General features: G+C 51.4%; 1 protein-coding gene across 3 annotated transcripts in view; it reads right to left on the bottom strand.

The window, feature by feature from the left end:
• Positions 1–6,782: 6,782 nt before the first annotated feature.
• The window catches only part of SRL (sarcalumenin), a 54,523-nt gene continuing 46,515 nt past the window's right edge, over positions 6,783–14,790 (bottom strand). For all 3 annotated transcript variants that reach the window (XM_030798135.1, XM_030798134.1, XM_030798136.1), the window contains 2 exons: positions 12,990–13,223; positions 6,783–10,389 (listed from right to left, as the gene is read on the bottom strand). In XM_030798135.1, the coding sequence (XP_030653995.1) occupies positions 9,578–10,389; positions 12,990–13,223 (1,046 nt within the window). In that variant the 3' untranslated portion in view covers positions 6,783–9,577. The remainder of the gene's footprint in view (positions 10,390–12,989; positions 13,224–14,790) is intronic.

The raw sequence follows: 14,790 nt of genomic DNA, 5'->3' as shown, positions 1-14,790 counted from the left end.
TTGCAGTCTCAAAAAGAAAAAAGAAAAAAGAGTAGAAAAGAGAGGAAGGGAGGGAGGGAGGGAGGGAAGGAAGGAAGGAAAGGGAGGGAGGGAGGAAGGAAGGAAGGAAAGGGAGGGAGGGAGGAAGGAAGGAAAGGGAGGGAGGGAGGAAGGAAGGAAAGGGAGGGAGGAAGGAAGGAAAGGGAGGGAGGAAGGAAGGAAAGGGAGGGAGGGAGGAAGGAAGGAAGGAGGGAGGGAGGAAGGAAGGAAGGGAAGGGAGGGAGGGAGGAAGGAAGGAAGGAAGGGAGGGAGGAAGGAAGGAAAGGGAGGGAGGGAGGAAGGAAGGAAGGAAGGGAAGGAGGGAAGGAAGGAAGGAAAGGAGGGAGGAAGGAAAGGGAGGGAGGGAAGGAGGAAGGAAGGAGAGGGAGGGAAGGAAGGAAAGGGAGGGAGGGAGGAAGGAAGGAAAGGGAGGGAGGGAGGAAGGAAGGAAACGGAGGGAGGGAGGAAGGAAGGAAAGGGAGGGAGGAAGGAAGGAATGAAAGGGAGGGAGGGAGGGAGGAAAGAAGGAAGGAAAGGGAGGGAGGGAGGGAGGAAGGAAGGAAAGGGAGGGAGGGAGGAAGGAAAGGGAGGGAGGGAGCGAGGAAGGAAAGGGAGGGAGGGAGCGAGGAAGGAAAGGGAGGGAGGGAGGGAGGAAGGAAGGAAAGGGAGGGAGGGAGGGAGGGAGGAGGAAGGAAGAAGGAAAGGGAGGGAGGAAGGAAAGGGAGGGAGGGAGGCAGGGAAGAAGGAAAGGGAGGGAGGGAGGGAGGGAGGAAGGAAAGGGAGGGAGGGAGGAAGGAAGGAAGGAAGGAAGGGAGGGAGGGAGGAAGGAAAGGGAGGGAGGGAGGGAGGAAGGAAGGAAGGGGAGGGAGGGAGGAAGGAAGGAAGGAAAGGGAGGGAGGAAAGAGAAGCTAACGACCACTTGATCCTAGTAAGGCCTTTTCAGTTCCGAAAATGACTGATTCAGGGAACCCCAAGAGCCACAAGAGTCATTCTATTCAGATGATGACCCTCCCTGACCCTGCCGGTTTCTGGAGTTTTCATTCGCCCTAAGGGCTGCCCTTCGGTTTTCAATTACAGGCGGAGAGGGCGGTTCGTTTCTGGCGGGGAAGGGAAGTGATATTCCGGGAGGAGAATCTCCTAAAACTCTCATTTCCTGTTTGCCCTGGGCGCTGGCCTCAGGTGGGAAGAACCTCACCCCGATAACTGAGGGCAGCAGTCGGCCTTGGGCGTTCTTCCGTCACCCGTGTCTCCAGAACCTCGCGGACTCAATGGCAAGTCACTGCGCAAGTTCAGGGCCTTTTCGGTCCCGATCGAGGATCTGGAGATCTCGAGGCTTCCCGGTCGTCCGCCCCACAGCCCACGAGGCGGACCGACCTGCGGGGTGAGGCACGGGGAGCGCATGGCAGCCCCGGCCTCGGCCTCCAGGCGCCCTCCCAGCCACGCGGTGAAGGCCTGAGAGGACAGAGGTTCGCTGCCCTCCCCATCCCACCGGCAGCGACCGCGAGGCCCGGGAGCTGAGTCCGCAGTGTGAGGCGGCGGAGGCCGGGAGCAGCCTCCGCGGCTGAGGGGGCAGGGCCGGCGCTGGCGGCCACGGAGCTTGCGCGTCGCTGGGCTCGGAACCCAGGGACGCGAGCCAGCGCTGGGAGCTGGCGGAGAGGTGGCTCTGCCACCCGGCTCAGGCAGTGGGCGCCTCCCGCCCCGAGGCTCTCCCGAGCGCGGCGTTCTGGAAGCGCCGCCGCTACGTGTCTCCGTCTGCGCCTGCGCTGACCCCAGCCCGGGACTCGGTCCGAGGCGCGCGGCCCGGAGGGGGCGGGGCCGAGGCCGAAGGGAAGGCAGTGCGCATACGCGGGGCGAGCCGGCCGGTACTGTGTCACTGCTGAGCCGCCGCGGGATCGGTCCCTGTCCGCAGGGTCGGGTAATGGCCCCGTCGGGGACAGCGTGTGAGGATTCCGGCGCGAAGGACGGGACCAGGTTCAGCCAGGTGCCTACTTTCCCCGCCATCACGACCTTGGTCCAGAACTGCCCTGCCCCAGGCCTCAGTTTCCCCACTATGGAGAGGAGGCGTGCCGGGGAAATCTGAGGCCCTCCCCAGCCGCGACGTTTTCCTTCAGACGAAGGAAGAGTGGCGGTACCCCGCCGCGGTCACCGAAGCCTCCAGCTCTGTCCCCGCATGGATGCTGGAAGCCCGTCCACGCCGCGCGGGGAGTGGCGGCCCGGGTCCTCCTACGGCCTGGGGGCCCTGTCACCGCGATCTTGATTGATTCCCAAAGGATCCAGAGAAGGGACACATTGGCGCCTGCCTAGGGCGGGCGGGGTCCCCCGGGGGGCCAGGCCGATGGGGTGGATGGGCTTCTGCTCCCGGCCGCCTTGTGGGGCGCTGGCATCGGATTGGAGTGGGGCAGCATCGGGGGAGGACAGAGACCCCACGCTCCCCGCCACGCAGCAGACCCGGGGCAGGCGCTCGGCTCCTGCGTGCCACGCTCCGGCCTCCCCAGATCGCCCTAGCACAGCTGCCCGCTGGATCTTCCCCTCTCAGAAACTTGCAGTGGCCTCAGGCCTAGACTCCCTGGGCTTCCCTTGAAGGCCCAGTATTCCCTAATTCACCTCGTCTCACCTTGGCTGCTCTTCCATTCCCTTATCCCCTCCACACACAGCGGTTTTCCCTTGTTTGCATCTGGGCGCCCTCGATCTTCCCGTGCTCCATCCCCCTAATCTGTGACCCACCAAACCTGCCCATCCCTCAAAGTGTAGCTAAAATTCCACTCTTTCCCCAACCAAACTCTAGCCCCTCAGTGTGTCTCAGTATTCTCCGAAGAGCCCTGAGGTTGTGTCAATTGATTCTTCTCAACAGAAGTAATCCATTACATAATTTAACAATTTATATGCATTGATCAGGCTTTGCAAATAATTACATTTGCAAATGAGAAAGAAAGTTCTTTGCCAGACCCATGTATCCTGATTTACAATTGTGCGTTGTATCCCTTACTAGATGGCTACATCCCCCAGGGGAGAGACTATGCCTTAATATGCAGAGTATCTAAATTTTTTTGGAATCCTGGTGGGAAAAAATTAAGAAGTTTGGAAAAAATGGAAATACAACAAATCTTTTTGCACTCTTGACGATACAAAATGTCATCTTTTAGTGGGTCTGAAAAATATACAGTGCACAATTTGCTGTCAGCTCTAGATTACCACAAATCAATGTGATGGAATAGAGTAGAAAGGATATTGGGATGGGTAGGAAATTGGCCTTTTGGTGTGGTTTGTCTTGCATTAGCAGGGTGAACTCAGGCCGAACTCAGGCAAAACTGCACCTCTGTAGATGCAGTTTCCCCATATTAGATTTGGGTTTAGGAATAAGAAATATCCCTGCCCCCATCTACTTTACAAGATCATGGTAAAGATCAAATATGAAATGGAGATGGAGTTAAGATTTTTTTTAAAGCATTTTTTTGTTCAGGAAATAATCCTCAATAAATTTTCTAATGAAAATTACTTTATATATATATATATATTGTTTGCTTTGTTTTTTTTGTTTTGAGACAGAGTTTCACTCTGTCGCCCAGGCTGTAATGCAGTGGCGCGATCTCGGCTCACTGCAACCTCCACCCCCCAGGCTTAAGCGATCCTCGTGCTTCAGCCTACCAGTAGCTGGGACCACCGGCATGCACCACCACAGCCAGCTAATTTTTGTATTTTTGGTAGAGACGGGGTTTCGCCATGTTGGCTGGGCTAGTCAGCATTCTACAGACAACCTCATGTCACATCACACTACTCTCAGTTTCTATTTGTTTTGTTTTGTTTTTTAACTGAGACAGGTTCTTGCTCTGTTTCCCAGGCTGGAGGGCAGTGGTGGGATCATGGCTCACTGCAGCCTCTACCTCCTGGGCTCGAGCAATCCTCCAACCTCAGCCACCTGAGTAGCTGGGACTACAGGCACATGCCACCACGCCCAGCTAATTTTGTTGTTGTTGTAGTGAGGAGGCCTCACTATGTTTCCCAGGCCAGTCTTGAACTCCTGTCCTCAAAGGATCTTCCCACCTTGGCTTCCTAAAGTGTTGGAATTACGGGCGTGAGCCACCTAGCCCAGCCAGTTTGTTTTTCTAATGCTTTTTTATTGCCCTTACTTTCTTCTAAAGAAAAACTATCTGAGGTGAGAGGATCACTTGAGCCCAGGGGTTTGAGACTAGCCTGGGCAAGATGACAAGATCCCATCTCTCTAAAAAAAAACACTCAGCCTGGAGTGTAGTGGTGCCATCTCAGCTCACTGCAACCTCTGCCTCCTGGGTTCAAGTGATTCTCCTACCTCGGCCTCCCAAGTAGCTGGGATGACAGGCACCCTCCACTATGCCTGGCTAATTTTTGTATTTTTAGTAGAGACTGGGTTTCACCATGTTGATCAGGCTGGTCATGAACTCATGACCTCAAGTGATCTGCCCCCCTCGGCCTCCCAAAGTGCTAGGCTTGCAGGCATGAGCCACCACACCCAGCCAAAAAAAAACTTTTTAATTAGCTGGGTGTGGTGATGTGCACCTGTAGTCCCAGCTACTTGGGAAGCTGAGCTGAGGCAGGAGGATCATTGGAGGCCAGCAATTCGAGGCTGCAGTGAGCTGTGGTTGTATCACGTCACCCAGTCTGGGTGACAGAGCGAGACCCTGTCTCAAAAAACCGCACAGACACCTTTACTCCCCCAAACCCCACTTATTCACTCTGATGGCACACGGGTGATGAGCTCCTGTGTGTCAGGCACTGTGCTAAGTACCTGGGCACCCTTTTCCCCACATGCATGGACTTTACATATGTATGTGCACACACCTTACGCATATAACCATGTGTGTAACCCCCATGGATTCAGATGATACATCCACTTACCCTTAAAAACACTCCATTCACGCCCCTCACTTTATCTGTGTTTATCCTGGTCCCTGATTGTGCTTTCTCCGTTTTCTGTTTCTGTTTCTCTATCATCTTAATGGCAGACAACATGAAGATGGTGAGGCTTGGGAAACAGTACAATTTTGAGGCAGATTCTGGCATATTACTTAACATTTATCTTTAAAACAGACCTCCCTCTTCCAGGCAAGAGCTCTGGATTTCTCCCGGGAAAGGGTGGAAGAGGGATGCAGGGTTGGGTGGGTGAACAGGAGTGGCCTTAGTTGGGTCAGGTTGCTCAGTTGCTCAAAGACCATGGACTGCAGACTCTCCCTTTCTCCCCAGGGCCCAGTTTTTTCCCTTTCAAAACCTGCTCTCTACCTGCGAGATGGCTCACATCTCTAATCCCAACACTTTGGGAGGCTGAGGCAGGAGGATGGAATGAGGCCGGGAGTTTGAGACCAGCCTGGGCAACATAATGAAACCTCATCCCTACAAAAAAAATTTTTTTTCAATTAGTCAGACATAGTGGCATGTGCTTATAGTCCCTGCTACGAAGAAGGCTGAAGGGGGAGGATTGCTTGCGCCCAGGAGGTCAAGGCTGCAATGAACTGTGATCGCGCCACTGCACTCCAGTCTGGTTACTAGAGCGAGACCCTTTCTCAAAAAAAAAAAAAAAAAAATTGGGTTGATGTGGTGGCTCACGCCTGTAATCCCAGCACTTTGGGAGGCCGAGGCAGGCGGATCACTTGAGGTGAGGAGTACAAGATCAGCCTGGCCAACATGGTGAAACCCCATCTCTACCAAAAATACAAAAATGAGCCAAGCATGGTGGTATGTGCCTGTAGTCCCAGCTACTCAGGAGGCTGAAGCAGGAGAATTGCTTGAACCCGGCAGGCAGAGGTTGCAGTCAGCTGAGATGGCATCACTGCACTCTAGCCTGGGCAACAATGCGAGACTCCATCTCAGAAAAAAAAAAAAAATTGAAAACAACAAAAAATCAGCCGGGTGCGGTGACTCACGCCTGTAATCCCAGCACTTTGGGAGGCCAAGGTGGGCAGATCACGAGGTCAGGAGATCGAGACCATCCTGGCTAACACAGTGAAACCCCGTCTCTACTAAAAATACAAAAAATTAGCCGGGGGTGGTGGCGGGCGCCTGTAGTCCCAGCTACTCAGGAGGCTAAGGCAGGAGAATGGTGTGAACCTGGGGGATGGAGCTTGCAGTGAGCCGAGATTGCGCCACTGCACTCCAGCCGACAGAGTGAGACTCCATCTTAAAAAACAAAAAAAAGAAAAGAAAAGAAAACAACAAAAAACCGGTTCTCAAGCAAGATGTGAAACTCCTTCGAAGACCCCAGAAGTAAAACATAAAAATTAAAGGACCTCTGCTCTGAAGAGAACACTAGAAACGGCAAAATGTGGTAGAAAGGGCTCAGGCAGTCAAGGTTGCGTTCAGGTTTCTCTAAAGACAGGTCCAAGCGGGAGGCTCAAGTCCACACTTCGTGGAGGAGGAGATCACTTTCTGGTGAAGCCAAGGGGAGGTGGCAGCCTTACCATTCAGAAAACCTCTGTGCCCTCCTCCACTAGAGCCCTCAGGTATCTGAGGCAGCTGCGTGGATGCCCAGGGGAATGAGGCATTGAAGTGCTGAGGGGAGAGCAGTTCTTTAAGTTTCAGGGGACACCACGCCGGCCTGGGCTTCCTGGGCGGCTGAGAGAGCAACTCAGCCTCAGCCCCAAAGAAGGTCCTGGGGCATCCAGCTAACACCAGGGTGGGCAATTTCTTAATTTCCAGTCTCTCCCCAAGAAACTTACACATGAGTTCATTCTACCAGATATAAAAGGAGGCTGAAGAGAGTAACCTAGCTGGAGACCATGAGAAAGCACGCGGTGTTAAAGAGAGATTGGAACTTTATTGAGACTGATGAAATCAGAACTGAAAAAACACTGGAAAGGTTCAGCCACTGTCCAGGCACAGATCCTTCCAGACACTCCTCTTGGGGGAATCTCTGGATCCTTAAGTTTCCCCCAGTTCCTAATCCCCCACCCCAAAGAGTCAGAATTCTGCTTAAAGCCCCCTCCACGGAGCTGGCCAGAAACCAGACGCTGAGTATCTGTGCTGACTGATGGGCAGGCCTGTGAGCAGCAGAGACAAGAGAAGTCAGAGAAGGAACACGAAAAGGAAAACATGACGGAAAGAAAAGCCCAAGGCAGGGAGAGCACACTGATAACGCAGGCCCCTGAAAATATAAATATTGCATTCATGTATTAGCCTCATCCCAGCCATTTCCCCCAAAGCAGTGGTGACATCAACAGCTATGACAATGCCCACACAGTTGTGCGTGTTTTTTTGTTTTTGTTTTTCCCCTGACTACACAGAAAAACAGATCTGCCAAAGCAGCTCACAGCATGGAGGAGCAGGCAGGGGAAAGTGGGAGGGCCCATCCCTCAAGAGGGCAGATGGTACAGAGTATGAGGCGAGGGTTTCCGGGGTTTGCGGAGGGTGGTTAATGAGAAGAAAAGTCCAGGACAGATTCCATCTCATCAGCCCCTATCACAGGCTCCGTGGATGCCCCTTGCAGAACTCACTTTTCTTTCCTGGTCGACTCGTTCCTTGGAAACATTGTCCTCAGTGCCCTGGAACCTCGGGTGTTCTTGTGGAAGGGTCCAGGCCGTCCATAATGCCAAACGCAGCGGCCCCTATGACAGCAGGCACCGGAGTGATAACGATTCTGAGAACCGGGAATTCCTAACTCGAGGTTCTCCGCATAGACCTAACCTGACTGCCAACTGGCTTACCCTGCCTGACCTCAGAGTGCCTCTCCCTCTGCCTGCCTTTCCACTGTCCTTCTGGTCCAGGATGACTTCCCGGTGCTGAGCTGGTGCATCCTGACTCCTGCCTTGTGGGTAAGGCCCCCAGGACGGCTTGTTCCCAAGAGAAGCGGCTGGCTGTGCACAAAGGAGCCCCTCAAGGCAGCCCGGGCTGGGTCTCCTGGGCATGCACAGACTGTGCACCATGCACATTTCACCATCCAAAAGGCTGCTTCTTCCCTGCAGGGCCTGCCCCTCTGCTCCCCACCACCTGCTGCGGAGCCGTGCATGCTAGCCTTGCAAGACTGTTAGACGTTCTCCACTCCCTGCAGTCTATGTGACCTCCCTAATCTCTCTTGGACAACATACACACATATTCACACTTAGTGGTATTGAAGGCCCTGGCTTTCCTGCGGTGTGTTCAGTGGACATCTGCACCAAGGTCAGGCAGGAAGGTCAATGTTAAGCCTCGGTGGCCGCCGACACCGCGTGGCTGGTGCTGGTTCTGACTCCTAGGAAATCGCTCCGAGTTTTAAGTGTTGATGCATCAGGGAATGGAGAAGAAAGGAAAGGAAAAGCCATGGTGTGGAAACTGCGAAGCAGCAACTCCGCTGCCGAGTGTTTCCACAGGGGAGTTGTGGAAACAGCCTCCTCTGAAATTTGAGAGACTGGCGGCCTAAGGAAAAGGAGCAAGGTCTCCACTGTCCTCTCTGAAACCCAGCGCCTTTGGGATCTGAGTTTTCCAAGACATGCAAGAGACAAAGACACACTGCAAACCAATTAACCCTCTGAGCCCTTCCACGACCTTCACTGCAGTCACTTCCAAGAGTAAATTACCTGGATACACCAACCAGTCCCCTCCTCTTGGGTCCGATAAAGGGATCGAGCCCCCGAGCCAGCTTTGAGGAACACATAAGAGAAGTGGCAGTGGGGCAGGCAGATCCTTGTTCTTCCTGGGAACTCCTGTTCTTAGTTGTCTAGTGTCCTAAACCACTGCCCTACCCCTTGAGGAAACCAGGAGCAAGTCCTGGGGATTGGCTCAAAACCCAGGTGGAGGCCGGGTGCAGCAGCTCATGCCTGTAATCCCAGCACTTTGGGAGGCCGAGGCAGGTGGATCACTTGAGGTCAGGAGTTCGAGGCCAGCCTGAGCAACATGGTGAAGTCCCGTTTCTACTAAAAATACAAACATTAGCTGGGCATGGTGGTAGGCCTATAATCTTAGCTACTCAGGAGGCTGAGGCAGGAGAATCGCTTGAACCCAGGAGGGGGAGGTTGCAGTGAGCTGAGACTGCACCACTGCACTCCAGCCTGGCCGACAGAGTGAGACTTCGTCTCAAAAAAACAAAAACAAACCCAGGTATATTCAGACCCAAGAGACTGTTCACTGTTGAAAGTCAACCCAAAGTTAAGAGGCAGCCAAGGGCTGGGGAACAAACGCCAGACCGTGGGTGTCGAAAGAAGCCAAAATGGACCTGACATTCTCTACGACTCAGGCCCTCGCTGTTTTCCCAGCTCACAGGGAACAAAGGAATTTCAGCTGCTTTTAGCTTATTTGACCCTCATTGATTTAAGATACACTAGAATTTAGCTGCTCTCTGTCCTTCCAAGACAGGACCTAGGAAAAGCAGGTGGAGGCTGACTTGCCTCAATCAGGCCTCCTCATTGAAACAACAAGACAAGCACACAGGAATTCACAGTTTCCACTCTCCTCACTAGCCCCATGCACCTGCCCCAACCTCTGGCCTCAATGAACTCCCAGCTCTCCACTGTGTAATAATTCCTGCCAGTGTGGCTCAAAGGGTTAATAAACCAGGACTTCTCAGACGGTTAGGACACAAGCTCATTCACCAACAGGAACCCAAGAACCGCTACACCACCTAGTGCTTCCTGTAGCGATTTTTTGGGGTTTCGCTACACCCTGTTTTGTCACAGTTGAGAGCACCTGGATTCTTCCCGAGCCCGAGGCTACCCAGGAGGCCTGGAAGCTCCTGAGTGATGGCCCGCTCAATCTTCTCCAGAAAGCAACCTCCCATGTAGGAGCACTGCTGGGAGAGCAGTTTGAAACTGGAAATGGGATTGATGCCAAAGAAGTCCTTATAGGCCTCGCGGTTGGGAAGGTCAAATTTGCTGACATTTGTCTTTGCCAGGATGGTCTTGAAGATGTAGAATTTATCGGGATCTTCCACAATGTCCTTAAAGACCAGTTCTCCGTCACTGAAGAAGGTCATTTTGTCCTTGTAAGTCTGCAGGTAGCGGTCAACCAGGAGGGCGTGGATGCGGACCCGGATGGCGTGCTGGCGGATGAAGGCAATCTTGTTCTCCAGTCTGTTCTCGATCACCTGATTCAGGTCTTCGAGGAGGGAGATCTCTTCCTGGAGGAACAGTTCCTGATGGGTGTCCGGCTTATACTCTTGTGGCCAGAAGGAGCTGACGTAAACCCTTGGGGGCTCTGTGACATTGATGAGAGGGGCCAAGCTCCAGAAGAGGGCCCCGTAAACCCGCATGAGCATTTGGGTGGCCAGATTGTCAGCCTTGTTCAGGATGATCCTTATCTGGGATTCACGCCCCTTCAACTGGCGGAAGAGCATCTCCAGCTCTAGACCCACATCCAGCTTTGTTGGGTCAAAGACGACAAAGATGAGGTCAGCTCTGTCGATGAACCACTGGCACACGTCATTGAAGGGGTAGCCTTTGGGAGACAGAAGCGAGAAGTCAAACTGAGTAGGCCTCCCTCAAAGCCCACGCACCTCCTTTCAGAGCTAAACCATTCTGGGGGTTGAAAGAAGGAACAGCGCTACAGATTTTCTGGGTTTCTAAAGACTATTAAAAAATCAATTGCATATCTCCTGTCCCTTGCCAATCTTCAACCAAGAACGGCCTGATCCTTGTTTTTCTTGTTGGTTTGTTTTTTGAGACAGGGTCTCACTCTGTCACCCAGGTTGGAGTGCAGTGGCATGATTATAGCTCACTGCAGCCTCAGCCTCCGGGGCTTAAGAATCCTCCCACCTCAGCCTCCCAAAGTGCTAGGGTAATAGGCGTGAGCCACCATGCCCCACCTGATCATTGTTTTAATCTACTGTGAAATCCAAGTTTCCAAGAAAGCTAAATACCTGTTCAAAATGGAGATTGTCCTATTGTCTAAAAGGATCTGGGGCAATGGCAAAGATGCTGAGGGAGAGAAATGAGGAATTAGAAGAACATGAAAGAATGAATGCATTATTTAGGGGGAAGGAATGTGGGCTTGGCATTGAGACCTGGACTAGAATTTGAGCTTTGCCCCTGGCCAGCTGTATATTAAATGCCTCTAAGCTCTACCTTTTTAGCTCCAAAATGACAAGAAGAACAATATCAACATCTGAATTGATATAAAGATTACCATGTTGCTGTAAATATAGGACAGCACCTAAAATTCCAATCATACAGCTGGTGCAGAATACATTTTAATTCCATTAGCTTCTTATTTCCTAGTTTTCTTTGCAAAAAAGAAAACTGAGGAGATGAGGACTAACTGTCTTAAAAACATTGAAATCTTTTTTTTTAACAATAATGTATAAAATTATCCAATGTGTAGTAGGGGTACAATTTACTATTATAATTATTAACATTGTTAACATTACTAATACTACTACTAATGTCATTATGCCATAATATAATTAAATATACTGTAATATTATTACTAAGATTACTGCTAATATTATTAATTGCTTCTAATATTATTGCTAAGATCATTACTACAAGATCTATTTATAACCACAGTTGGAGTTGTAACCATAAACTGAGATCCACCGTCTGCTCACACATTCCTGCACTGCCCTGTTCAGGACTCTCTGCAGACAGCCTTGCCTCATGGCAGGACTCAGTGGCCTAGTCCATAGCGGCATGCCTGCTGGCTCTGGCTTCTAGTCTTGTGGCCTGGCTGTCAGCCTTGTTCATTAAATACATTCACATTGTTGTACAACCATCATGGCCATCCCTCTCTGGAACTTATTCATCTTCCCAAACTGAAAACTCTTTACCCATTAACAGTAACTGCCCATCTCCCCTTCCCCCCAGCCCCTGGTTAAAACCACTCTGGTTTCTGTCTTTCTGATTTTGCCTGCTCTCATGTAAGTGAAGTCAGACAGGCCCAAAGTAGCATTCCCCTGCTATCTGAGGGCAAGTAGGGCTTTGAAGAAGCCTGCTAAAGGCTTCTGGGGAAGCAAGGCTGGAAAAGCAGAAACTGGGAATAGGAAGAGTTGAAGGTCAGGTTCAACCTACAGTAGGCCCAGTAGCCCAGACCCAGTTTAGCCAGAAGTCAAAAACACGGTACTGGGATCCAATTAGTCCAGGCCCTTGGCTACACAGGACACACAGGGCCTCCCAAAGACAACTGAGCCCCAGCTTGAACCTCTTAGAGCTGCTCGCAGAGGGCACTGGGCCCCCACTTTGGAAAATATTGCCGTCTCCAAACCAAATCAGTCCTTGGGGAGGTAGGAGGACCAGGCACTCCAAAACCCAGATGGCATCGCAGTGATGACAAGAAGGGTGGAAGTTAAGAACGCCTCTCCTGGTCTTGGGCAACACTGGGCACACTTCCTCTCCCTGCCTGCCTACCACCCACTGTCAAAAGTAGTTTTCTTCTCTCCCCTTTTTTTTTTTTTTTTTTTTTTGAGACAGAGTCTTGCTGTGTCACTAAGGCTGGAGTGCAGTACAATGACCACAGCTCACTGCAGCCTCAACCTCCTGGGCTCAAGCAATCCTCCCAACTCAGCCTCCTGAGTAGCTGGGACTACAGGCATGTGCCACCATGCCAACCTAATTTTTAGATTTTTTGTAGAGGCGGGGTTTTGCCAGGTTGTCCAAGCTGGTCTAGAACACCTGGGCTTAAGTGATCCACCTGCCTTGGGCTCCCAGAATGCTGGGATTACAGGTGTGAGCCACTGTGCCCAGCCTTATTTATTGATTTATTTATATGAGATAGGGTCTCACTCTTGCCCAGGCTGGAGTGCAGTGGCACGATTACGGCTCACTGCAGCCTCAACCTCCTCGGCTCAAGCAATCTTCCCACCTCAGCCTCCCGGGTAGCTAGGACCAAAGGCACATGCCACCATGCCTGGCTGTCTTTGAAATTTTTTTGTAGAGATGGGGTCTCACTATGTTGCTCAGGCTGGTCTTGAATCTCTGGCCTCAAGGGGTCCTCCTGTCTTGGCCTCCCAAAGAGTTGGGATCACAGGCATGAGCCATCATGCCTGGCCAAAAATAATTTTTTGAAACAGAGCTTACACCGTTCAGAAATGAGGGCTAAATTACCTCTTTCTTGCTGCTTGCGGTTCTCGATGATGCCTGGTGTATCCACAAAAGTGACCCTCTCCAGAAGTTTGTGGGGAACCTCAATGCCAATCAACTTCTCTAGGAAATTCTGGCCAAACTTCTCAAGGGGTGAGAAGGAGCGGGCGCTGTCAGCAGCCATGACGATGCCTTCGATGGTTTTCAGCTTAGGCCCGTGCATGAGGACCGTGAACTCAGAGGTGGTGGGTTCAGCACCTGCGCACAGGGGGTGAGAGGTGAAGGAATACGTGATCCCTGTGAAACAGACCTACTGAGAAGCATGTGTATATGCCGGCTGTCACAGGGAGACTTTTGCAATAGAACTGGATATGTTTGCTAAGCTATTGGGGCTTTCTTTTAATTGTGGTAAAACATACATAACATAAAATTTACCTTTTTTTTCTTTTTGAGATAGAGTCTTGTTCTGTCACCCAGGCTGGAAAGCAGTGGTGCAGTCTCAGCTCACTGCAGCCTCCATCTTCCAGGCTCAAGCGATTCTCCCACCTCAGCCTCCCGAGTAGCTGGGATTACAGGTACTCGCCACCACGCCTGGCTAATTTTTGTATTTTTAGTAGAGACGGAGTTTCACCGTGTTGGCCAGGCTGGTCTCGAACTTCTGACCTTAATGATCTGCCCACCTTGGTCTCCCAAAGTGCTGGGATTACAGGTGTGGGCCACTGCTCCTGGCCTAAATTTACCATTTTAGTCATTTTAAAGCATGCAGTTCGGTGGCATTAAGCACATTCACACAGTTGTGCAACCATCGCCGCCATCCAGCTCCAGAATGTTTTTATCTTCCCAGCTGAAAATTCTGTATCCATTGAACAGTCATTCCCCATTCCCTCTTCCCCCAGTCCCTGGTTACAACCACTCTGGCATCTCTCTCTCTCTGATTTTGCCTTCTTTTTTTTTTCCTTTTTGGAGCAGAGTCTCACTCTATCGCCCAAGCTGGAGTGCAGTGGCATGATCTCAGCTCACTGCAACCTCCGCCCCCGGGTTCAAGTGATTCTCCTGCCTCAGCCTCCCAAGTAGCTGGGATTACAGGTGCCCACCACCACGCCCAACTAATTTTTGTATTTTTAGTAGAGACGAGGTTTCACCATCTTGGCCAAGCTGGTCTTGAACTCCTGACCTTGTGATCAACCCACCTCGGCCTCCCAAAGTGCTGGGATTACAGGCGTGAGCCACTGCGCCCAGCCGCCTACTGTCATATAAGTGAAATCAGACAGTATTTGTCCTCCTGTGTCTGTCTTCTTTCTTTTAGCATAATGTCTTCATGGTTCATCCATGTAGCAGATATCAGAATTTCATTCCTTTTTAAGGCTAATAATTTATGTATGAACAGACCACATTTTGTTGATCCCTTCATCCGTTGATGAACATTTGAGTGGTTTCCACGTTTTGGCTATTGTGAATAATGCTGCTGTGGACATTGGTGCAGATGTCTTTTTTTGTTTTCTGTTTTTTCCAAATTTTCTTTTTGTGTGTGTGAGACAGAGTCTCACTCTGTCAACCAGGCTGGAGTGCAGTGGCGTGATCTTGGCTCACTACAACCTCTGCCTCCTGGATTCAAGCAATTCTGCTGCCTCAGCCTCCCAAGTAGCTGGGACAACAGGCACCTCCCACCACATCCAGCTAATTTTTTGTATTTTTAGTAGAGACAGGGTTTCACCATGTTGGCCAGGCTGGTGTCGAACTCCTGACCTCAGGTGATCCTCCTGCCTCAGCCTCCCAAAGTGCTGGGATTACAGGCATACAGCCACCATGCCCAGCCTTTTTCAAA

This window comes from Nomascus leucogenys, chromosome 18 (genome assembly GCF_006542625.1).
Source record: "Nomascus leucogenys isolate Asia chromosome 18, Asia_NLE_v1, whole genome shotgun sequence".
Lineage (NCBI taxonomy): Eukaryota > Metazoa > Chordata > Mammalia > Primates > Hylobatidae > Nomascus > Nomascus leucogenys.
This window is presented reverse-complemented; position numbering and strand designations above follow the sequence as displayed.